This window comes from Aethalodelphis obliquidens, unplaced genomic scaffold, assembly GCF_003676395.1.
Source record: "Aethalodelphis obliquidens isolate GAN/ISIS:26980383/991018 unplaced genomic scaffold, ASM367639v1 scaffold2, whole genome shotgun sequence".
NCBI lineage: Eukaryota > Metazoa > Chordata > Mammalia > Artiodactyla > Delphinidae > Aethalodelphis > Aethalodelphis obliquidens.
Genome location: NW_020837946.1, coordinates 51397808 through 51422431, shown reverse-complemented (window position 1 = coordinate 51422431; position 24624 = coordinate 51397808). Strand labels below are relative to the sequence as shown.

The 24624-nt window shown below is 39.1% G+C and overlaps 1 protein-coding gene across 4 annotated transcripts in view; it reads right to left on the bottom strand.

Annotated features, from left to right (window-relative positions):
* The window catches only part of CERKL (CERK like autophagy regulator), a 148272-nt gene that overhangs the window by 7773 nt on the left and 115875 nt on the right, over positions 1–24624 (bottom strand). For 2 of the 4 annotated variants that reach the window (XM_027126737.1, XM_027126746.1), the window contains 6 exons: positions 6740–6814; positions 5573–5750; positions 5434–5493; positions 4828–4853; positions 4624–4732; positions 519–615 (listed from right to left, as the gene is read on the bottom strand). In XM_027126737.1, coding sequence (XP_026982538.1) covers positions 519–615; positions 4624–4732; positions 4828–4853; positions 5434–5493; positions 5573–5750; positions 6740–6814 — 545 coding nt within the window. Of the gene's footprint in view, positions 1–518; positions 616–4623; positions 4733–4827; positions 4854–5433; positions 5494–5572; positions 5751–6739; positions 6815–12547; positions 12691–18933; positions 19015–19573; positions 19638–24624 lie in introns of all 4 variants that reach the window. The other 2 variants (XR_003437115.1, XM_027126728.1) reach the window with 2 other exon arrangements.

Below are 24624 nucleotides of genomic sequence, written 5' to 3'. Positions count from 1 at the left end.
CATCCTAAGTTTAGAATAAAATAAATAACATCTATATAAAAGTAGTGTATTTTAAAATATATTTCTGCAAATCTATTTCAATCAATGTCAGTAGGCTGATCTTAAACAACAGGAAAATCCAAAGGTCATAACTTTAGAGGGAGTCTGCTGCCATAAAATCAAGAAGGCTAAAAATCTCAGATTTCACTACTCTTCATTCTGAAGAACAGCTGAGTATGTCATTGTATCCTTAATTTACTTCACATTTCAATGTAACACTACATTTTCTATTTTCTCTTTGCACACACACACATAAATGTGTATAACCACCAACCCACAATTCAAAAAGGCCAATCCGTATTAATACTGGTGGATACTTTTCAGAATTTGAAGAACAAATTGAAAAAAAAGAAAAGGTTAATGCATTCAGAAGAAAGTAAAGCTTTCTTACAAGGCAGGACTCGGTGTCAACTCCGGCAGCATCTCTCTCCCCATGATTAATTGCCTTGCACACAGGTAATCTAAATGGTTTACTGTACCTGGTTTTTAACACTTGCATATCTTTTCAGGTGTTTTATAAATTCTGGTCGAGAAGCGTTTCGTGAAATTATAAGAGCCATGCTTCCATTATTTAATCTGAAATTAAATATTTGTATTTAACATTAAAATATTTATTAAGAGAGTACATCAGAAACTACTCTGTATCATTCCTCCTAACAAATAATGTTTACTAGAAGTTATAGGCAAGCTAGATAAATCACCATCACATTAAATTTACCTAAAATTATTAAATCGTATCTTGCTGTGCTGTCTTTTAAACGAAACAGCCTTTCAAATTAGTTTTATTAAACAACTGACTGATTTCCTTCTCACCAAGCACTGACACCAAGCACTTCTTAAAAAATGAATCATCATGCATCCTATTCACATATCAAGACATAATTTGAAATCCAATGTACTTACTTAGGGATTCTAAGTGTGAAACCATGTATTTTTTTAAGGATGTGTTGTACGATAGTTAATAAATACAAATGGTCTAACAACTAGTTCAACACTTTTTAAGATCTAAAGTGTGATTTAAATATTTATTTATGGGCAGGTCTAAGTGACACAGGAAACCAAATAAATCAGAGGCTCTTGGATGGATGAACTGGAGTGAACAAATGCTACCACACATGTTCAGTTAAATGACTGAACATTTTAATCTTGCATAACTCTTCAGTTCAATATAAGAGGCTGCAAATTTAGAGGTGTGATTTAGTGCCAAAAAGCCACTCACAGATGCATCTAGCTTTAGAAGGCAGTTTGCAGAAATATGCGCAAATGACTTCTAGGCTCAGTTTCAGTGCAAATATAAAGTTATTCCAAGAATAACAATGACGACATAAAAAAGAGCTCTTTAAATCTTATGGAAGCTCAGGTTAGAGCTGTAAGGGACCTTGGAGATTACCCAGTCATTCACTCAGTTTACGTAGAAGGAAAAGAAGCCCCGAAGTTTAAGTGATTGGTTCAAAGACAGAGAAAAACAAAATAATCACTGGAACCAGAGCGCTTAATCCAGGGTCCACCATTCCTTTTACGCATTATGTCACCTCTTCCCAACTGGAAATAAATAGTACCAAAACATCAAAAAATCTAGAAACAATAAATGTTGGAGAGCGTGTAGAGAAAAGGGAACACTCTTACACTGCTGGTGGGAATGTGAATTGGTACAGCCACTACGGAGAACAGTATGGAGGTTCCTTTAAAAACTACAAATAGAACTACCATATGACCCAGCAATCCCACTACTGGGCATATACCCTGAGAAAACCATAATTCAAAAAGAGTCATGTACCAAAGTGTTCACTGCAGCTCTATTTACAATAGCCAGGACATGGAAGCAACCTAAGTGTCCATCGACAGATGAATGGATAAAGAAGATGTGGCACATATATACAATGGAATATTACTCAGCCATAAAAAGAAATGAAAATGAGTTATTTGTAGTGAGGTGGATGGACCTAGAGTCTGTCATACACAGTGAAGTAAGTCAGAAAGAGAAAGACAAATACCGTATGCTAACACATATATATGGAATCTAAGAAAAAAAAATGTCATGAAGAGCCTAGGGGTAAGACAGGAATAAAGATGCAGACCTACTAGAGAATGGACTTGAGGATATGGGGAGTGGGAAGGGTAATCTGTGACAAAGTGAGAGAGTGGCATGGACATATATACACTACCAAATGTAAAATAGACAGCTAGTGGGAAGCAGCCATATAACACAGGGAGATCGGCTCTGTGCTTTGTGACCACCTAGAGGGATGGGATAGGGAGGGTGGGAGGGAGGGAGACGCAAGAGGGAAGAGATATGGGAACATATGTATATGTATAACTGATTCACTTTGTTATGAAGCAGAAACTAACACACCATTGTAAAGCAATTATACTCCAATAAAGACGTAAAAAAAAAATAGTACCAAAACATTAGTGTTTTGTGCATTCTTGATTTTTTTTAATTACTTAGTTTTTACTGGTAAATATGAAAAGCATTTCACGTGTCTACGTTTCAATACTTATTAGTAATTGAAACACAAGCTATGTGCCTGGCACTGTTCTAAATATTTTCCATACATTAATGCATATAATCTTAGAAAAATTCGAATATAAAAAAATTAGTTCCTATCAGCAACTCACACTGAGGTATTTTGAAGTAAATTATACTTTCCTGTGAAAAAATAAAGGTGGAAGTTGAAACTCCTTTGCAATTTCGCTGAATCATCCAGAAGCTAAATTTTTGAATACCTTGGTCAGCTGAGGCTCTGATGTAGAGGCCTTTAAAAAAATGGCATGTTTGCTTACAATCCACAGAAGACATCTCTAACTAATCATCCTCCTCTGAAAAATTCATCAATGCAGATGGAACCTGGAGAGTAAGCAGTGGAATTCCAGGCCAGCTGGAAAATGACTGGAGCAGCTTGGAAGGAGGCATGAATCGACTGCTCCCAGAAGAGCAGGACTACTTCCCACGAAGGTCCTCGAGCAAACACGAGAGTCAGAGATGGCGTAGGGCTAGAGCAGCATTGTGTCGAGTCCTGGAGAATGCAGCTCTAGTCAGCCAGCCAGATCTTCACTTTTCATAGGGGAAACTACACTAGGGAGATGCACAGCTATCTAGGGTTTCTGAGGGTATGGGGAGGAAACAATCAGCCTCAATTTCTAAACCACACAAGCTCCAGCACTAGAGATAATTAATGAGACTCTGACATCTGATTTTTAAAATAGTTTCTCGGGCTTCCCTGGTGGCGCAGTGGTTGAGAGTCTTCCTGCCGATGCAGGGGACACAGGTTCGTGCCCCGGTCCGGGAAGATCCCACATGCCGCAGAGCAGCTGGGCCCGTGAGCCATGGCTGCTGAGCCTGCGCGTCCGGAGCCTGTGCTCCGCAATGGGAGAGGCCACAACAGTGAGAGGCCACGTACCGCAAAAAAAAAAAAAAAAAAAAAAAAAAAAAGTTTCTCTTCTTCTCTAACTTTGGATATTTCCCTCTTTCTTACCTTCCTATCAATTGCCAAGGAAAACATTTTAAATCAACCCCTTTACCAATTGTTAATCCTTCAGATTAAATATTTTGCAGGGAAGTTGAAACTAATCATTAAAATGATGTTATGAATTGCCAAAGTACATACAAAAGTCATTCTTTTATTCCACTTCTGGGGAAAATCTAGCGGTGACGACATTATGCAACATTCATCACCTTTCTTCTATGCCCTACAGAAACGCAAGAGAAATATATTTTCAGACCAATGATGGACAACTACATGAAAAGGATGTGCAAGAGATGGAATAGCTATAGCTTGTGGATAAAATGATATATAAAATGTCTCATGAAAATGTGGGCAGTAGATTCCGATGTACCACAATTCACACTAAATATAACTAAAATGTTTCCTTTGACTAAAAGTATCATACACACATACATGCTATTCCTGCTAAGGTTGTATACGTCTGCACTAAAATCGAAAGGCAGAGGTGTGCATAAGGAATACCAGAATTAAATATAATATTCTCAATGACTGGTAAATAAATAAATAAAGCAAAGTAGACATAAAATAACACAATAAGATCATGTCAATAAAACCCAAGGAATATTATTTTAGCCTCAGTGATATTAAAAAATCAGAGTAAATTATCATTTTTCCAGCATAACAGTTACTCTCAGCCTACTCTGAAGACAAATCCCTTAAAATCAACTCAGAAATGACCTCTTGATAATATTCTAGTTAGCCAAGAGTTAGCAGGGTATTCTGAAAGATAAATGTGGTTTATAGAAAAGTTTCAATGGGGCTTCCCTGGTGGCACAGTGGTTAAGAATCCACCTATCAATGCAGGGGACACGGGTTCGAGCCCTGGCCTGGGAAGATCCCACATGCTGCAGAGCAACTAAGCCCGTGCACCACAACTACTGAGACTGCACTCTAGAGCCCACGAGCCACAACTGCTGAAACCTGCGTACAAGAGAAGCCTGCACACCCCAACGAAGAGTAGCCCCCGCTCACCGCAACTAGAGAAAGCCCGCGCGCAGCAACAAAGACCCAACTCAGCCAAAAATAAATAAATGAATGAATGAAAAGTATCAATGATTCAATAAAAACGCTTACTAACCTGGTATTAGGTGCCAAGCCTCTAGGTGCCACTGAACACAGGCATGGAATTGCCATAATGCTGACATTCAAGAACTGACCCTGGATCATTTGCCACTGATCATTACAGTCTAAAGGTAATGGAAGGGATTGGTTACTTTCCCCCACCAGATCAAAATGTCAATAGAGCCCTGCTCAGTTCTCAAGGAGGTAACTTCATACTCACCAGATTTCAGAGATCCCTGTGCCCTCCTAAAAGTAAGAAAACAAGACAAAGAAACATCACATCACACACGAAAAAATAGCATCTATTAAACATGAGATGATTAGAGAACCCAACATTATATATATTAGATTCAGCAGGAAGTAAAAATATGTGAACAATTCTGTCACTGCATTAGTTGTTGATTCATTGATTCATCAGTAACAATGATTTTCAAAATTTCTTTTAAGACTAGAGCACTTCCTTTGTGTGGCTTTGAGTAATATTTTTGTTCCACATTAGAAATTCTCATGAGGGCAGAAACTATGGATTTTGTTCGTTTGTTTGTAGGCATATTTTATCCAAGGTGTCTGGCATACAGCAGGTACTTTAATAAACAGATATTGAATGGACGGATGGATGGATGGATGGAGTGAATAGTTGTTTCTGAAGACAGATGCCAAACTACGTGGCCTAATAGCATCTGTAGGACCCCATGATTCTATATTCTTCACTAATACGATAGAAGAACAACCAAAGATCACAAGTCTAATAAACTGTTTATATCAAACAGTTTTATGCTTCAAAGAAAGATACAGACTCCTGTATTACTTTGAGCTGTTCACTTACCTTTCTCCTAAATCCTGAGGGTCGTTAACTGGTAAAAATGATATTTCACATTCCTCTGGCCTAAAATATAATGAAATTTGTTATTAGCACTCATTGACTCTGGGATATGAAATTTGGGGGTTAAGAAAAAAAGACTTACTTAAGTTTTGCCAGTGCCTTAATGACAGCAAAATCCATACGTTGGTTAGGGGACATCCATCGATGTTTTTCTGCCAGAGCCAAAGCTCTTCCACCAAAGCCAAACATAGCTGAGAACCCAAAGCGAAGAAACTTGCCAGTGGTGCTGAAGGTGCAGACATCGACCGGTTGTATGTGCCCTTGAATGTTATATTGAGTATTAGTCAGTCAGCAAGTAAGTAGAGCCAGGTGTCAAAATGGCAAACATAGGAGAGCACAGTTATTTCCTCAGAGAAGAAGAAAATGTCAGGCTACTTTATACCATAATATCCTATTTTCTCTTCCACGCTCACTACCTACAATTACTGCAATTGCCATTTATAACTTTTTTTTTTTTTTTGCGGTACACGGGCCTCTCACTGTTGTGGCCTCTCCCGTTGCGGAGCACAGGCTCTGGACGCGCAGGCTCAGCGGCCATGGCTCACGGGCCCAGCCGCTCCACGGCATGTGGGATCTTCCCGAACCGGGGCACGAACCTGTGTCCCCTGCATCGGCAGGCGGACTCTCAACCACTGCGCCACCAGGGAAGCCCCATTTATAACGTTTTCAGGTACCAAGGGAAGAGACACAAAGTGGTAAATGTTGCAGCTTACTGCTATTTTAAACAAAGCATGGCTGAGGAAGTGAAGTTGAAGTACATGTGCAGAGTAAACTCAGATTTAACAGATTTGCATTTGTTAGAGCTTACATGCTTTACATCAGTTGAGATAATAAAAGGTCTAGTGGAAGTACACTGGCTAAAAGTTTTTTTCTTGTGCTTTTTTTTTTCTTTTAATAACTAGTCCTAGAGTTTTGGTAGTCAAACAACAGTACCTGATATATTTCATCAGTATGCATGGATTTTCTTGACCTGGTTATCAAATTGTGATCTTGAACATTATTCTATTATTTTCTATCAAGATTATAGTAAAACTTCACTTACTACTCTTTAGAGCACCTGTATTCTGAAAAAATCAGCAGTCACAATAGTGAAGCTTTGCCTAACTGACTTTTGGTTTTTAGTCAGACATTTCCCTGCTTTGAGAGATAAAGAATCTGTCTTAGACAAGCCTGAAGGATATAAAATAGCCTTCCTTATATAAATAGAAACTTCCTTATAAAACATAAACTTCTTTGGAAGAATTCTTACCCATTATAATGTGCAAAGTTGCAGTTACCACATGAGAAATTCCATGAAGAGAATGTGCCAATACATTAGTAGATCCTGCCAAATCAAATTTAAAACATGTATGATCAGTATAGCAAACATTTTAAATTAACCATTTGCTCCTACTTTATAGAGATGTCACTATGTAATGTTCAAATGAAAAATTAAGTGGAAGTGTATAAGTGTATAAGTTTTTGTTCACATCATAGATGCACACTGAATGGCTACTCAATTATTATTTAATCTTTAAATAACTTAAAAATTAGGAAACAAGTTATAGTATCTACTTGCTCACAGCTTCTTCCATCATGAATGTCTGTTTTCTACCTGAAAAAGTGCTAGTTATATCAAAATCTGCTCCATTCAACTTTAATAAACGGGCTTCTTTACCAAAATGCGCACCAACAGCAGAAGGATGGCTCTGGAAAGCAGACAAATGCATAAACACAAAAAAGCCAAATAATAACTAAGAAAAAAGTATAAAATCACTATAAAGTACAAAAGATATGCTTTAAATACATTTTAAAGCTCTCAACCAAATGGAGATCCCTTCTATTATCTGAAAAATGGTACCCCAGATGAAGAAAACTCTTCATCCCATGGTATTTGCCATAGTTTGAGAATCTGTATTGAGACATTATAGGTTTCTGTTTTCCATAATCACTAAGATTATTTAAGATCCACATGAATTTTTCCCACCAGCCTACAAAGAGAAAGAGCTTTCTCAAGTCAGGCCCCTGTAACATTTGTGTGTGTCTGAGATCTTCGGGTAAAGGCCTGGTTTCGAAGGGGAAAATACCAGCTAGCCACTGCCATTCCCAGGAGGTAAAAAGCATTTAAAATTAAGAAGCTACATTTTGCTTGATTTAAGTCCAGTAACAGCCAAGAACTGTGAAAGCATGGATGTACTGTGTACAATCGCTATCAATGCAAAGGCTAGCTAATCAGGACCTTTCCTGTGTGGTCATATGTAATCCCTTCGGTTTGTGTCACTTTGAACAGATGTATTATGCTTGGGCTGCTCATCTGGAGAAGCTGAGTCAATGAAGCCATTATCAAGCAAGACTGTCATTAAAACAATAGTCATCGTGAGGTACCTATCTAAGCATTCATGATTTCCAGACCTCTAGTGAAACCAATGCAAAGAAATGTCCCCCTTAACCAATTGGTAAACTGGTTTTAACTGATTCATCAAACAGTACTTTATGTTCTGACCCTTGTTACTCAGAATATGTCCCACAGCCCAGCAGCAATGGCCACACCTCCGTGTTTATTACACTCTTGACTCTCAGGCCCCACTCCAGACCCAAGGAGGCATAGTCTGCATTTTATAAGATCCTCAGGTTATGCATATGGAGAGGCCCTCCTCCAGAACGTATGGTTCGAGGATCAGCGGCATCAACATTACTTGCGAGCTTGTTAAAAAGGGAAATTTCTGGGGCTTCCCTGGTGGCGCAGTGGTTGAGAGTCTGCCTGCCGATGCAGGGGACACGGGTTCGTGCCCCGGTCCGGGAAGATCCCACATGTCGCGGAGCAGCTGGGCCCGTGAGCCACGGCCGCTGAGCCTGCGCGTCCGGAGCCTGTGCTCCGCAACGGGAGAGGCCACGACAGTGAGAGGCCCGCGTACCGCAAAAAAAAAAAAAAAAAAAAAAAACGGGAAATTTCTGGGTTCCACCTCCAACCAATGGAAAGGGAGTAGCTGGGAGTGGGGCCCCCGTGCCCGTGTCTTAGCAAGTTCTCCAGGTGATTTGTATGCACCCTAAGGTCTGAGAAAAAGTGATCCAGAAACCGGTTCCTCAGTGGATCTTTACCAGGAGTCAATTACCTAGGTTTTCCCAATTATTCTTTGACCCTCTACAGCCTGCCCTTTGGCTGTCTAATACTAATTAACTTGGAATGGGTGGGGGAAAAAAGCAAAAACAAATCAATTTTGCTTCCCAATCGGATTTATGGTAAAGGTTTTGGAGGAGGCCACATAATTAGAGTGAGATATTTAAGATTATCGATGGATTACAGTACTCCATGAAACACATTTCCTCCATTACCATGGTTAATTAAGAGTAGACCATAAAAGCATTCCTCTAGAAAGACTATTAAAAAACAAAATGTAATGTTGTCATGTGCAATAGAGAATGACACATATCATGGCTCAAGAAAATAAAGACCATTCATTCCCTGTGAGTTTGAAGTATGCTAAGTATGCCAAAGTACAAATCCTCTTAGAATGCTAGACATTGCTTTTTTATTTCTATGTCTTCTCAGGCTTTGCAACTTTGCCACTTTTCTTTAACTCCACTGAACTTGGCAGTGATGACAGACACGACCAGAAATCAGAAAATCATCTCAGTCATCTTCTACTCTGCTTGACCTGTACCTTAATCCTTAAGAACGTTTTTAACACTCTGAATTTAAAAGGAAAGTTCATGAAGAAAGTAGATGTAAAATTATAAAACTATAGATTGCTCCATATTTTTGTTTGAATAATCTAAAAGAGTACAATTTCCAGAAACAAAATGGGATCCAACCAAAAAGATAGATCTACATGCCAAAAGAACATGCTGCTCACATAAATAAAAACTATGTAATTTTAGCATTCTCACAAAAGCTATAAATGTTCTACCTCAAGGTAAACATTTTAATTAGCCTGAAAAGTTATTTTTCTTAACACTACCAGCAACTCTGCTCACCACCGCCACCCCAAACCTGCTAAAATGTGCCACATCCAATGAGTAAGGACAGAAGTAGCAGCTCATGTAAAGCATGACTAGTAGAAGAACCAGGCAGAAACTACAGAGGCAAAAAGAAAAAAAAATTGTCCTTGGAAGTGCAAGCACTTCTGCAGAACAATTAACTTAATTAACCAGACATCATGAATATTCATAAGGCCATTAATGTCTCCCACATCCAAACAGATAAATGTGATGTAATGACTTCCTAGTCAAGCATATCTAAAATTCTCATGAAAACTGCACCTACACTTTGGTTCTTTGCCTGAAATATCACAGAAATTAACAGTCCCTTGGCAATATTTTATTCTCCTCAAATTAATTGGAAAGCATGAATTTATTTATGTGAATGCTATAGAAATATATGGTTCCCAGTCATCAGTATGTGGATTGAGCCTTGTTTTACAACAACTGGATTGCTTTTTTATTTTTATGTCCTCTCTGGCTTTTTTCCCTATCCTCCCCCTCATCCCCTTAATCGGAATCTCTCTGTATAGTTCCTTAGCACCAGTTCCCATAGCAACAAACACCGTTGCTAATGGCCAGCAGTTCAAATACAGGCTTCCCCACATCTGATCCATCTGAGTCTGACCATAATTCAGCGGCTTAGTCTGTTGGCTCAGTGGAGTAATTTACTAAACACTCTCCCTCTGGGTGTCTCTCTCCAGGAGGCAAATGGCTTCAAAGGCAGACTCTCTTCTGCATTAGCTTAGAAACTTCCTGCCTAGCTCGTGTTCCCATTCATTATCAAAGCCCTGACCAGACATAGAGTCCTCATATTAAATACATCCTGCACATGACTTCCTCCTCCTATTAGATGGAATCCACAAGCTAGAACTCTATACAACCACTAAAGTTTTGGCAACAGGCTGTATCTTCTAAACAAAAAGTGTTCCAATGGCATTTCTACATATCCACTGTATCTAAAAAATGCTTTCAAAATCAGAAATATGCTTAAAAAGTATAATGATAATAAAACTCAATGCTGTTCCTTTATAACATCTGAGTTACATATTAAAAATGTAAGCATAACCACCAGTTTTTCTAGCTAGCTATTCACTTTATGTCAAATGAAGATCCATGGGGACACCCATCTTTCCACTTTTTTTTTTTTTTTTTTTTTTTTTTGCGGTACGCGGGCCTCTCACTGTTGTGGCCTCTCCCGTTGCGGAGCACAGGCTCCGGACGCGCAGGCTCAGCGGCCATGGCTCACGGGCCCAGCTGCTCCGCGGCACGTGGGATCCTCCCGGACCGGGGCACGAACCCGCGTCCCCTGCATCGGCAGGCGGGCTCTCAACCACTGCGCCACCAGGGAAGCCCTCCATCTTTCCACTTTTGATGCAGAGCAGTGAATGAGTGACTTCAGGGGTGTAAGTACTAAGGAAGAGAAACAGTGACCTAAGCACATCCACTCTGTACAGAAGGAAATGTTGGGAAATTTCCACCATTACAGACGGCACTTCTAAAGTGACACAGAAAGGTCAAAGTGCAGCCCAAATGCATCGTTTTGAGTTGATGCATTTTGTTCTCTTGTACCTAAGGGGGTCTTTCTCACAGATTTTTCTTAACAGGTTTTTACAATCATCAGGATATATCCCAATATCCCTCTCCTTTTAAATTTTTATTTTTATGAAAGACTTTTTTCTCTAGAAGGGCATTGGTGTGTCTTTTGCTCTTTGTCAATTAACAATACTAAATATACTGAAATTCATACCAAATGACTCTGGTCATCAAATGGATAGAATGTTGCTTTTTTTCAACCATGTGTAACCACGTGTCTTCTATTTCATAGGAAAGAATACAGTTGACCCTTGAACACAGGTTTGAACTGAGTGGGTCCACTTAGACATGGATATTTTTCAGCTGTAATTACTACAGTACTTCATGGTCCCCGGATGGTTGAATTCGAGGATGCAGAGGAAAGGAGGGCCAACTGTAAATTGTTCAAGGGTCAACTGTAATTGTTTCCGCTTTTCTTGTAGAGATAATAACATGTGATGTTCTAAAGTGAAAAAAAAAGTCACTTTCCTTCACTACTGTTTGTTTCAATAATAATTTGAGAGGAGGGACTCACATAATAAACCTGCAAAAGATACTTTTGTCTTCTCTGGATCCCAGTGTTGCTCTGGCTGCTCTCCCTGGCTCTGACCTCCACTTCCTTTTCCTCCCTTCCCCTAATCAGGAATCTTCCTAGAACAGGCTCCCAGCAGGTTGCTCCCTTGCTCTAAACCTCCCATTGTTCCCTACTGATCATCAACTGCAATTCAGACCCCTTCCTGTGGCATCCAGGAGCCACCATGATGTGGACCTGTTTTGACACCAGTACTACAAAACAAATGGCCTGTTTTCTATTCCTCAACATTCCTGGATTTTGCCTTGCCATTTATTATTTTTGTAGCCAAGAAAATAACTCATTCCCATCTTTCAGGCCAGAAAAAAAATTGTCATACCTATTTTTAGGTGCAATTCAAGTGTTACTTGCTCTGTAATGTCTTCTTTCCATTTATTCACTTAGACTTTACTGAGTGTTCACTGTATCACATTCTGTTCTAGCTGCTGGAGATACCGCAGTCAGGATGAATCCTTTTGGCATATTCAAGCTTATCTGTTTACACTTCAACTACGGGAATTGAGTTACCACATTTTACCCCCCCAAGGAATTATAAACAGCTTGACTGGAATGGCCCTGTTTCAAAATTTCACATCTGGGACTGTGTGATCATTAGACCTTTATGTGGGAAGGTAGAATAACGGTCCCATTTATTGTTTGCTTAACTATGTATTAAACCCTGCACGTATACTATCTAATTTAATACTATAATAACCTTGTAATAAAGTGAGTGTCATGTGTGTTATCTCTCTTTTATGAATTAGAAAAATAAGGCTCAAAGAAATTAAATAACTTGGCCAGAGTCTCACATGTGCTAGTGGAGATGCCAAGCGTGGGTCTTTCAAACTCAAAGTCTGTGCGTTTAACTCTGTGTGACACTGCCTAGGTTAGGAAGTAAACCAGGGGAAGATAGGCGAGGGGTTCCATTTGGCAAATCCATGGCCCCTCCCTTGCCTGCTGGTATCACACCAAGTGGAAGCTGGGCTCGGACAGGAGTCAGGATGCTGTCTGTTTCCACCCCGGCGTTCTTCTGGGCACTAAGAAGCAAAGCATGGGCTACTTCACTGGCAGATCCATCTCCACCAACACAGACCACACTAGAAAAGAAGAAATTAAGTCAAAGAATGAACAACATCAAAACAATTGGTGATAATTCGTGAAATTTTGACTTTAAAATATTGGGTTGGCCAAAAAGTTTTCGTAACATCTTATGGAAAAACCCGAACGAACTTTTTGGCCAACCCAATATTAATTTTATATATTCTGTGCGTGTGATTACTCACACCTTCAAACACTTCAACATGTGTCAATGGATAAGAAGACATTAGCACTGCTCTGATAAAGTTTACTTCACAAATATCATACCTAGATGATACCCCGTAGGCAAAATATTTTTAAATGGGTTAAGAGGCATTAAACACTTGAACATGTTAATTCACATCTGACCTGAATTTTGCTCTGTTAATATCCCAAAGCATATTATCCTCATCTTGTTTATGTTAATAATAGTCGTTGCAATTCATTTAACTAACACAAGCCAAAGTCATAAACTCCTGCTCATTTTCAATATAGCTCTGAAAAGACAGACAGCAATAAAAACCATGTAAAATATGAGGCTTTAATTTAAGGAACTGATAATTATCATTAGTATGTAAATGTTCATTGCAAACCTGAACTAGTTTTCATCTCCTGGACATTACTGTGATATGGCACTTTTAAAATTAGTGTTACTACCCTTTGACCCTAGTCAGTACTACTAATATTTTTTTTAAAACCTCACCATATGTACACTACAGGAGTGATGGGGTGGGAATCCATGAAAGTCATACAAGGTATCAGAAGTTTTGTCATAATCATTCGTGTTTAAAAGATGCAAAATAGGGGCTTCCCTGGTGGCGCAGTGGTTGAGAGTCCACCTGCCGATGCAGGGGACATGGGTTCGTGCCCCGGTCCGGGAAGATCCCACATGCCGCGGCGTGGCTGGGCCCGTGAGCCATGGCCTCTGAGTCTGCGCGTCCGGAGCCTGTGCTCCGCGACAGGAGAGGCCACGACAGTGAGAGGCCCGCGTACCGCAAAAAAAATAAAAAATAAAAGATGCAAAATAATCTTAAGTATCAAAATCACATCAATTTACCCAAAAGGAAAAGATTTTGTGTTACTGAGAGCAGGTGTCACACCCCAAGGCCTCCAAGGCCCTGCAGGAGCAGAAGAGTCTGCTCAGTCTAAAGAACAGGCAGCTTCTCAGCACCAGCCCACTCCCGTCATCCAGGAGGTAGGCTTTAGAGGACCACATCTGATTTCTCTAGGGAAGCCACAGGTCCTGATTTTGGGGACAGTCTCCTAATTTACAAACACTCACAACTAGCATTCAATATATTTAAAAATTGTATGTGCCAAACAAAACTGCCTGTGGGCCATAATCAGCAGGGGGTCCTGGTTCCCTAAGTTTAGGAAGCTCCAGAAGTTGGTGAATCCAGAGGCTGAGAATACTTTTTGCATCAACCCCTTCTACCTCTCAGCCTTCCAGCCCCGGCACCTAGGTGGGGTTCAGCACTAGGGCTGCACATAGCCTGGGCGATCCAGGTCCATCCTAATTAGAAGAAACTCCAGGATATGAGATACGACCCAGGTTATTTTTGGCTGGGGGTATTATTTTGTCTGAACTGATTCCAGGGGCCATCAGTGTGGTCACTGATTCAGAGAAGAGTGATTATACCTGCTGAGGACCAACTTCACATCAGGTAATACATTGGCTCTTTTCTGTTAAATTCCCAGAATTCTGTAAAGTAAGCGTTAGCCTCATCCTTATATATGGGGAAGCCAAGGTTTCATTTGAACCTTATCTGTATGATTTCAAAAACCTCTATGAGCAGATTTCCAAACGTTCTGTGAACTTAATTATAACTTTCAGTTCCATGCCTGTCTACCAACCGAGGTGTATGTGGCCTAAAAGGGACCCGTAAAGTCTTCCAACACAGCATCTAACTTAGTACAAAGAACTTGCCTCTTCCATATAGTATGTCAACACTTGAACCCTGGAATCGTGCATCCAGTTATAGCACATGTTAACTCATTGCTAGAGTTAGTAGAAATGGCCTTTCTATGAACATGCTCTGCTACAAAAACCTTTGCAATTTTGTCATAACACATTCTGGGGCTTCCCTGGTGGCGCAGTGGTTGAGAGTCTGCCTTCCAAAGCAAGGCACACGGGTTGGAGCCCTGGTCTGGGAAGATCCCACATGCCGCGGAGCAACTGGGCCCCCCGTGAGCCACAACTACTGAGCCTGCGCGTCTGGAGCCTGTGCTCTGCAACAAGAGAGGCCGAGGTAGTGAGAGGCCCGCGCACCGCGATGAAGAGTGGCCCCCGCTCGCCGCAACTAGAGAAAGCCCTCGCACAGAAACGAAGACCCAACACAGCCAAAAATAAATTTATAACACATTCTGTGTTAAATATTTTGAAACTATAACAAGTGATAATTATAACAATAAAGTAACATTTAGTGAACAATTACTATGTACCAGACACTGTTGTCAGCACTCTCCATGTATTAACTTTTTAAATTTGAACAATAACTGTATGCAATAGATACTTTTACTCCCAATTTACAGATTAGGAAACTAAGACATAAAAAGATTAAGCGACTTTTCCAAGGTCATACTATAGTAAGCTATGGAATGAGATTCTGAACCAAGACAATTTGGCCTTAGAAACTACACTACTATTTGATATATTAGACTCCTTTCTTATATATAAAACCTAATGAAAATAGCCTTATGAGAGTTTTATTATTTTGGAAATCCGTTTACCAGTAGAATCACTGTGGAATTAAATAAGTGAGAAAGGAATATATTTATTTATCTTGACAACTACTAGATCACTGAGATCATCTCAAGATATAGTTACTCAACCTAGGGAATATGCTTAATACAAACATATCGCAAGAGTCTAGATATTACAAGAAAAGGCAAAAAATAAACTTTTTATAATGAGTTAATTTAACCACACTTAAGAGCTACCCTAAAACATAAACCTTTACAAGTGGTACACCTTGTGTTTTCAGAATAAGCAAACTCTTTCTTGCCATGACCCAAAGTAGAGCTTTTCTGTCTAGAAAAGTACAACTGGGGGCTAATATCTTACTTCTCTTTTTTAAAAAGTGATAGGAAAATTTTTAAATTGCTGTTTATGTATTTGTCTATCAACCCATATCATTACTGAAATGTTTATTATTGCATTTTTGACTTAAAATTTTTTTTGAAAAGAGATACTTTTTTTTAACCTTATTTAGTAATACAGATATGGTGGTGATAAAATGTTAGTGCAAGCCAAATAATGTCTAGATTCTCATGAAATTAAAAGAAGGAAAAAACTATAATTCAACAAATTAAAATTTTAAAATGCTGTGAAATAAAACAGGAAAATATTAGTATATGTATAATTGCATAAGAGCTACAGATTAGCTTAACAATTTTCACATTCATAAATCCAGCTGTTACCGCTTCAAGTCTATGCACCCAATATTACACTTTTCTTTGCCTTTACAAAACTTCCTATTCATGCCAGTGTAAAGAGGGGTCAATATGGAAACGGACGCTCCTGCAAGCTCTAGCAGTGAATCTGAGAGTATTTGCTAGAACACACTGGAGCTGCACACAAGCTGTCATGAGAACTGATACACTGTTCCTGTTGGCATTAGGAATATGTCACAATATGTCTTCATAGAAACATATGCAACTCATTAAAAAAAACTCCAAAAACTTAACAAATAATCTTCTTAAACATTATTTACTAATCATTTTGCTTTACTGAAAAATATACATAGAATTTCTCTTGGATCTTAAAACTCTCTGTCTGGTCTGTGTCTAAAAAGCTTTAGATGATTTCCTAGTCACTCCCTACCAACAGCTCCACTAGAGTCAGGCAGAGATGCTTCAGACTCAAGTTGAGCTCCTCTTTCATCAAAATACCATAGAATCCTGGGGTTACCTTATCCCAACCTTGAGTCTTTTGTATCAATTTCTCAAAAAGTCCTCCTATAGCCACTCTTTGAACAGATTCAGGAACAGGGAACTCATGAATGTAGTGTCTTCCACTTTCAAACAACTCTACTTGTTAGAGAATTGTTCTTTGGAAGTGCCTACAGAAACTGTTTCCGTTGTTCTCCTCATATGTATACTTCTCTATGTAATTCTAAGTAGAGTGACTTAAAATTACTATTTTATTAAGATAGTTATCCCAACCACCACTTCGTCTCCTAACTAGAAAGACTGGGCTCAAATAACTAAATAAATAAGCTATTTAAAGGATCTTAGAAATATGAGACAACTTGCAATAGAAATTTTAAATTATTATAAGTTCTAATTAATTCAGCATGCTGTAGAGCAGCGGTCCCCAACCTTTCTGGCACCAGGGACCTGTTCTGTGGAAGACAATTTTTCCACGGATGGTGGGCGGTGGAGGTGGGATGGGTTCAGGCGGTAATGCAAACGATGGCGGGGATGGGAAGCGGCAGATGAAGCTGCACTCCCTTTGCCCACTGCTCACCTCTTGCCGTATGGCCCAGTTCCTAACAGGCCACAGACCGGACCGGTCCTCAGCCCGGGGGGTGGGGACGCCTGCTATAGAGTTTAGAAACAGTGAACTCACTGGAACTCAATTGACATAATGGTTAGGCCAAACTACTTGGTTTAAAAAAATGTAGTTAATAACTAAAGGATCTATATATCTTGCACTGCCACACTGCAAAATAACAGCACCTGCCATGTGGAATAAACAAGAATTAAGTATGTTCAGGTAAAGAGAAAAACATTACTTGTTGTGCTTAAGCTATAGTCTTTCATCATTCTGCAAAGTTCTTCTTGATCCTTGCATAGTTAATTACCAATGGAACTTAGTTATAGATACCACATCTATCAGAACATTTCATAACGTGGACAGGCAAGACCAGGTCTACTACCTACAAATACCTGTTATTATTTATATAATCACGTTTCGAAGCAAGGACTTATTTGCAATGCAACATCTCTTATATACTCACAAGCTGTGCTTCAGGACTATGCAGCATATTAAGGTAGGTAGCTGGTAGGCATGATTCCCCCAATTACTTTTCCTAAATTGTCTACTTGCAAGATAATTTCCTAAATGTAGCCTATTAATCAATCTGTCTAGCTCTAAGTATAAAGCTCTGAAGTAATCTCCTACCTCATATTCTTCATGCTCAGTATTTATACAACATTGCCATCTAGATTTGCTCCCCTCAATTAAATTCAAATGCTCGAGAGGGTGTGGAGAAAAGGGAACCCTCTTGCACTGTCGGTGGGAATGTAAATTGATACAGTCACTACGGAGAACAGTACGGAGGTTCCTTAAAAAACTAAAAATAGAATTACCATATGACCCAGCAATCCCACTACTGGGCATATACCCAGAGAAAACCATAATTCAAGAAGACACATGCATCCCAGTGTTCATTGCAGCACTATTTACAATAGCCAGGACATGGAATCAACCTAAATGCCCATCGACAGACGAATGGATAAGGAAGATGTGGTACATATACACAATAGAATATTACTCAGCCATAAAAAGGAACGAAATTGGGTCATTTGTAGAGATGTGGATGGATCTAGAGACTGTCATACAGAGTGAAGTAAGTCAGAAAGAGAAAAACAAATATCGTATATTAAAGCATATATGTGGAACCTAGAAAAATGGTACAGATGAACTGGTTTGCAGGGCAGAAATAGAGACACAGATGTAGAGAACAAACGTATGGACACCAAGGGGGGAAAGTGGCGGGGGGTGGGGTGGTGGTGGTGTGATGAATTGGGCAATTGGGATTGACATGTATACACTGATGTGTATAAAATGGATGACTAATAAGAACCTGCTGTATAAAAAAATAAAATAAAATTCAGAAATATAAATTCCTTTTTGAAAAATTATGTTTTACTTACCAAACTTTCTTCTTCATCCAATAATACTTTTCACACCAACAAATATTAAGCACTTCTGAAAAACAACCCTACTAATTCTGATTGCAGCACTTTCCTCTCTAACACATTCTAATAATTTTTCGGGAAGAGCAAAGCCTTTCATTTCAGTTGAAAAACCCAAATGCCCTTCCTGATATTGTGAGTGTATTGTTGCCCTCCTGTCCATTACCACGTTACACAAACAATTCACATACCTGCCACCTTTTAAAACTCTGAAATATCCACCCTTGCAAAAAAAATCTTCCCTAAAAGAATATGTTTTTAGTCTTGTACATCAATCCATCACTTTAGCAAATTGATTCACCTAAATTTTAAAAATGTCAATTAAAGTATATGTCACTTGCCTTGTTTCTAATGTTTGCATGCCAGTGAACAATTTCTACACACACCAGCAATGTATTGCAAACAACAGTTTCTAATGCCTACTGTGAATAACATACTTATTTGGTAGCTACTAAATTAGAGAAGGTAAGTAAAATTAGCATATTTTTTCATCCTGAAAAATATATATTTGTTTTTACAGAATATTTACACTCAGTCAATCATATCCAAATTAACCAGTGGGTAGCTATTAATACTATCAATAAATTTGCAAAAAATGATCATAGTATAGTTATATCATACAATCAATACAATATGCTCCATCAATGCTTTTCTATATACTCACAGGGTTAAAGCCAAGAATTAAGGACTACAGAGGCAAATGTATACACATTAGGTAAGAGTAAGGTGATACACTGTGATTTCTCAGGACTTACATTTATATCCCTCCTTTTGCTTTCCTATGCCCGGTCCTGCAAGGTGGATGACTATGCCGTAGTACATTATCAGCACTGTTATTACACAGATACAAATGAACTACAGCCTAATTACATACATCACAAACATTTAAAAATTGTAAGTCTCAAATATGCGGCTAAAAACTAATGAAAACATTTAATAACATAAGCCATATGACATTTATAGATTAATAATACAACCTACCCATCAAATCCCTGTAGTTCACATTCTTTTAGCAGTGACACGGCATGCCCTTCATATTCTGTTACTATATGAAAAAAAAAACAACACAGAAAAAGATGAAAGTTTTAAACAAATGATCTACACTTTTAAACTTGGTTTGGCAAAATAATACGCTAAACATATGGTCAGGTCGTAAAACAACATTTATTCTTGAATATTTATATTTTAATCATGGGAAAGAGGATTAAGTGTTACTTGCCTGTTATGTTTTACAGCTTTATGTAAAAGAGGGTCATATATTTGTTCCAACTACATAAGTCATTTGGGGATATCCCATTAGATAATTTATCTTGGTGCCTGTCTGTTTAGTGTTCCCTAAATAAGACACATTTCCTTTAAATCAGAAGCCTAGGAGCAGCAGTATTTTGAAAATAAGGCATATTAGCTGGCACCAAATAGTCAATGTTAAATCACTTTGGCAACCTTACATGAATAAATTAGTTGAAAGGTTAGTGTAAGATTTACATACTAGAAGAATGTGTGTCTGGAACTGCTAGACTAAAAAGAGGAGGAGTTGGATGTGAAAATGTGAGGCAAAGCCAACACCAAGGATAACAGACCCAACGCCAAGAAGGGTGGCACATAGGCCCACCAGAGCCCAGATTCTCTGAGGAAATGAATCTGTCACTCCCTATTGCTGCCTCTACAGTCATGATGCCCTATGCGGTGTTGCAAATGCCAGAGAAGACAGGATAAACTGGCACACTGCAGATGGCACCAAGCATCCCAACCACATTTAGCATTTTCTAGGGCAGCTTTGCCAGAAGAGACAGCCCAGCTGTACCCACCCATCAAAGATTTCTGCTGACTGACGTGACACTGCAGATGGATGTTTTTGTGTAAGAATGTGCATCATTATATGCAAGATTACATTAATCTTTCATGCCTGTCTGTCCCTGGGGCCAGCATGGTTCAAGCTTTTCCTACAATGCTTTTAGATATTGTTAAAAATTATCAGTCTTGGTGCCTAAAAGAATCATTCTGTATCCAGCAGCATTACATTGTAATTCTCCCACAGCTTATTCAAATGCCGTTAACATTCACATGAATAAAACCTCTCTCTGTTAAATTCTATTCAGAAGAAAGCTACAAGAAAATGAAATATTTAATATTAATAAATTTAGGTTATCGTAAATGATTGTGTGCTGATCATTCTTCTATAACTTCAGCAAGTAGTTGCAACCTTAAAAAGCAAAATAATAAAGTGTCTTACAAACACACATTAAAAATAATTAAGGATATTAGGAAGAAATATTTATGCTGAGAATCAGTTTATCAAGTCTCGCTTTTATTCCAAAGCTTACTTTGGTAAAGCTTTTCAAATCCAAAACAAAATTAGCCTTAAAATTATCTTGTAGCTGAATGCTATTTTTACTTAGGAGAAATTTTGAAATAATAGTCTATTTCTTCCTTTCATCTTGCAGGTGAAATGTGACTATACACTGATGCAAATTATCCAAGAACAGTAATTTTTTAAGTGATATTGTAAAAGTTAAATAAGATGACTGATCCGGAACAACAGACGGACAAGATGACTGAAACCTGACCACAATATACTAGGACAATGAACAAAGTTTATCAAGTCCTTGGCCTCAGGGAGGTTACATTCTGGAGACAGAGGATACGCACTAATTTTTTTCAATGAATGTACAATATAAAGTAGTATTAAGTGATTATGAAGAAAAATAATACAGGGGAAAAGGATAGAGAGTAATCTGAACTACTAGTTGGAAGGAGTAGAAGAAATCAAAACGTGTGTTTAGACAGTGTTTTGGGCTCTGGAAGCAGAAAGAACCAGATTCAGATCACTCCACTTCACAAAGACATCAACAGGGGGCTGCTGGGCAGCTGCACTTTCAAAAGAAAGTTACTGGCCTCTTCTTTCAACTACTTTCCTTTGCCAATGAGACTGACACGCCTCTTACATAGGAAATTTGGAGTTTTTATCATTTACAACTCTTTGAACACACAGTTCTCACTGTGCTGGGATCCCCCATGCACCCCAACCTTCAGTTTAAATATTACTACCTTCCTCCAATATTGTCTTTCTGAGGAAATGTCTTGAGGTTGATACTGAATGTTGAGGAAACAGGCTGAAGTCAAATCAGATGAGTTCTGATTTGAATGTAAGGAAACATTTCTTAGTCTGGTGATAAAATTCTATGATGGGATAAGGTACTGAGATGTCATTTTCTTTCCTGTCCCTTAGGTACTTCAAACTTCATAAGTTCAAAATAGAATCCGTCATTTCCACCTTCAAATATACTGCCTTTCAGTTACACTATTCTTTTGTGTGTTCCATCATCCACTCCCCACTACCCAGGATAAGAAAATGTCTTCTTTCTAGAGTATCCCTTTCTTTTACTCTCCAAAACCCCTCCGTACCCAAAGCCAGTGGTTTCTGTCTTTCAGTTTATGTGGCTGCATCCAACATTCCTCAAGCTAAGGCCCTAATCCTAGTCACCACCATCTTTAATATGCAAACTACATCAGCCTCTCCTCCAGTCTCCCTCTAACATTTATCCCACTCTAGCTAGAATGACCTTTCTCAAGCACATGTTTAACCACATCTCTTCCCTACATAAACACCACTGATGACTATTCATTGTCCCCAGGGATAAAGTTCCAACTCCCTGAGATCCTATTATTAGAAATGGGATTGGTCATATATATACACAATTATCCTAGGGATAATAAAAAGAACTTTTCACCCATAATTCTCTCCCTCTCTAGCTGGATCTGATTCATGGAACATTTACGATCCAGATTTTTATTAAAATGTAGGTAAAACTGGAAGTGAGTAATGCCTCAGCGTACTAGCATCTTTTGTAACAGTTTTATCAGGTTACCTAGCCTCCTGCTCCGTGAGATCAGGAACCACTAGAGGCATCTCCAGGGAATGGAGGGCTTCAAGTAGAGACATAAAGAGCCAAAGGGAAAGAATTCAAAGAGAAGATTTGGTAAAAGTGTCAAAAGTTAAACACATGGTTCTAGAAGGAGGAAAAAAAAGTGAAAATAAACCCCACTCTTTTGACAACTCTGCCCAGGGTCAGAAAGGAGGTAAAATTATCTGGTGACTAGGCACTCCCATGGGCCCTGAGCTGGCAGAGATCAAGGCTACGTTCAGAGAAGTGTCTTTGACCACGATAATGATAATCAGCGTGATAAGGTCTAGCAGCTTTGTTACTACCAAGATTGACTGAAGGAGGTGGAATTGCCTGTCTTGAACAAGAGAGATCACGGGCAGACATGAAATCTGTTTTCAAATACCTCAAAGCTCATGGAAGACACGTATTTCATTTATTTTGTATCACTACTAAAGATAACGTCAACACTGAAAGTCACAAGGTGGCAAACGTCAGCTCACAAGTTCTTGCAGTTTATGTCTTGCACAAAGGCATTTGGCAAAGGGTCAGGTAGGTTTGCAATCCAGCCAGTACTCCTATTCAGCATGCGAGGTGACCTTGGACTACATCAGCCCAGAAGAAAGAGCACCTTTTTGTAAGTTAGCACAAAGGAGGTGCTCTTTTCTAATATGACCCTGAACTCCAGTTGAGAATATCCATCAGTATTGTCCAGTAACGGCACACACTGACTCCATCACAAGGTGCCCAGGCCGAGGCTGGGTGTTCTTCCACCAAGAGTGTCATGTGACTGCACTCCACCACATGAGGGAAAATGAACTAGATGGCCTCCAAAGTTCTTTCCAGTTTAATTTCTCTGCTGCCTTCACTCTTTCACTTTATCGTTCTATGAATTATCGTATGAATCTATGATGTCCAAAATTCCTCTCACACCTTTAATAGTGTAATTCCGAAAGTCTGCTCTGAGAGGAAGAGAAAGAAATGGTATCATATGCCATTTGATTCACATATCAAGTTATTAGGAATAAATAACTTTTTTTTTAGGTTCTTCCAGTTCTTCTGACACCCTGTCCCCCAACCTCTGGAAATCTGTTCTCTGAATCTACATGTTCTGGTTTCTTTGGGGGAATTTTTTAATAATATTCCACATATAAGTGAGATCATATGACATTTGTCTTTCTCTGACTCATTTCACATAGCATAATGTCCTCAAGGTCCATTTATGTTGTCCCAGATGGCAGGATTTCCTTCCTTTTCATAGCTGAAGAGTACTCTGTGGTATGGCATGCAAATATATATATATATGTATACACACACACACACACACACCCCCCACATCTTCTGTATCCATTCATCAACTGACGGACACTTAGGTTGATTCCACGTCTTGGCTGTTGTAAATAATGCTGCAATCAATATGGGGCACAGATATCTGTTTTGAGTTAGTGTTTTTGTTTCCTTCGGATAAATACCCAGAAGTGTGGAATTGCTGGATCATATGGTAGTTCTATTTTTAATTTTTTGACGGGCCTCCATAGTGGCTGCACCAATTTACATTCCCACCAACAATGCACGAGGGTTCCCTTTTCTCCACATCCTCACCGACACTTGTTATTTCTGGTCTTTTTGAAAATACCCATTCTTCTTTTTTTTTCTTCTGTATGCAGGCCTCTCACTGTTGTGGCCTCTCCCGTTGCAGAGCACAGGCTCCGGACCTGCAGGCTCAGCGGCCATGGCTCACAGGCCCAGCCGCTCCGCGGCACGTGGGATCTTCCCAGACCGGGGCACGAACCCATGTCCCCTTCATCGGCAGGCGGACTCTCAACCACTGCGCCACCAGGGAAGCCCTGAAAATACCCATTCTGACAGGTGTGAGGTGATACCTCCTTGTGATTTGATTTGCATTTCCCTGATGATTAGTGATGCTGAGCACCTGTTTATGTACCAGTTGGCTATAGGCATATCTTATTTGGAAAAATGTCTACTCAGGTTATCTGTGCACTTTTTAACCAGATTCTTTTGTGGGGGGTTTTGCTATTCATTTTTTTTAATGTATAGAAAAATTATAATGTATTCATCTAGCTATAATTTTTACATCATGCCTCATTTATACAGCACTATCTCTTAATGAATTCATCATCATACAGA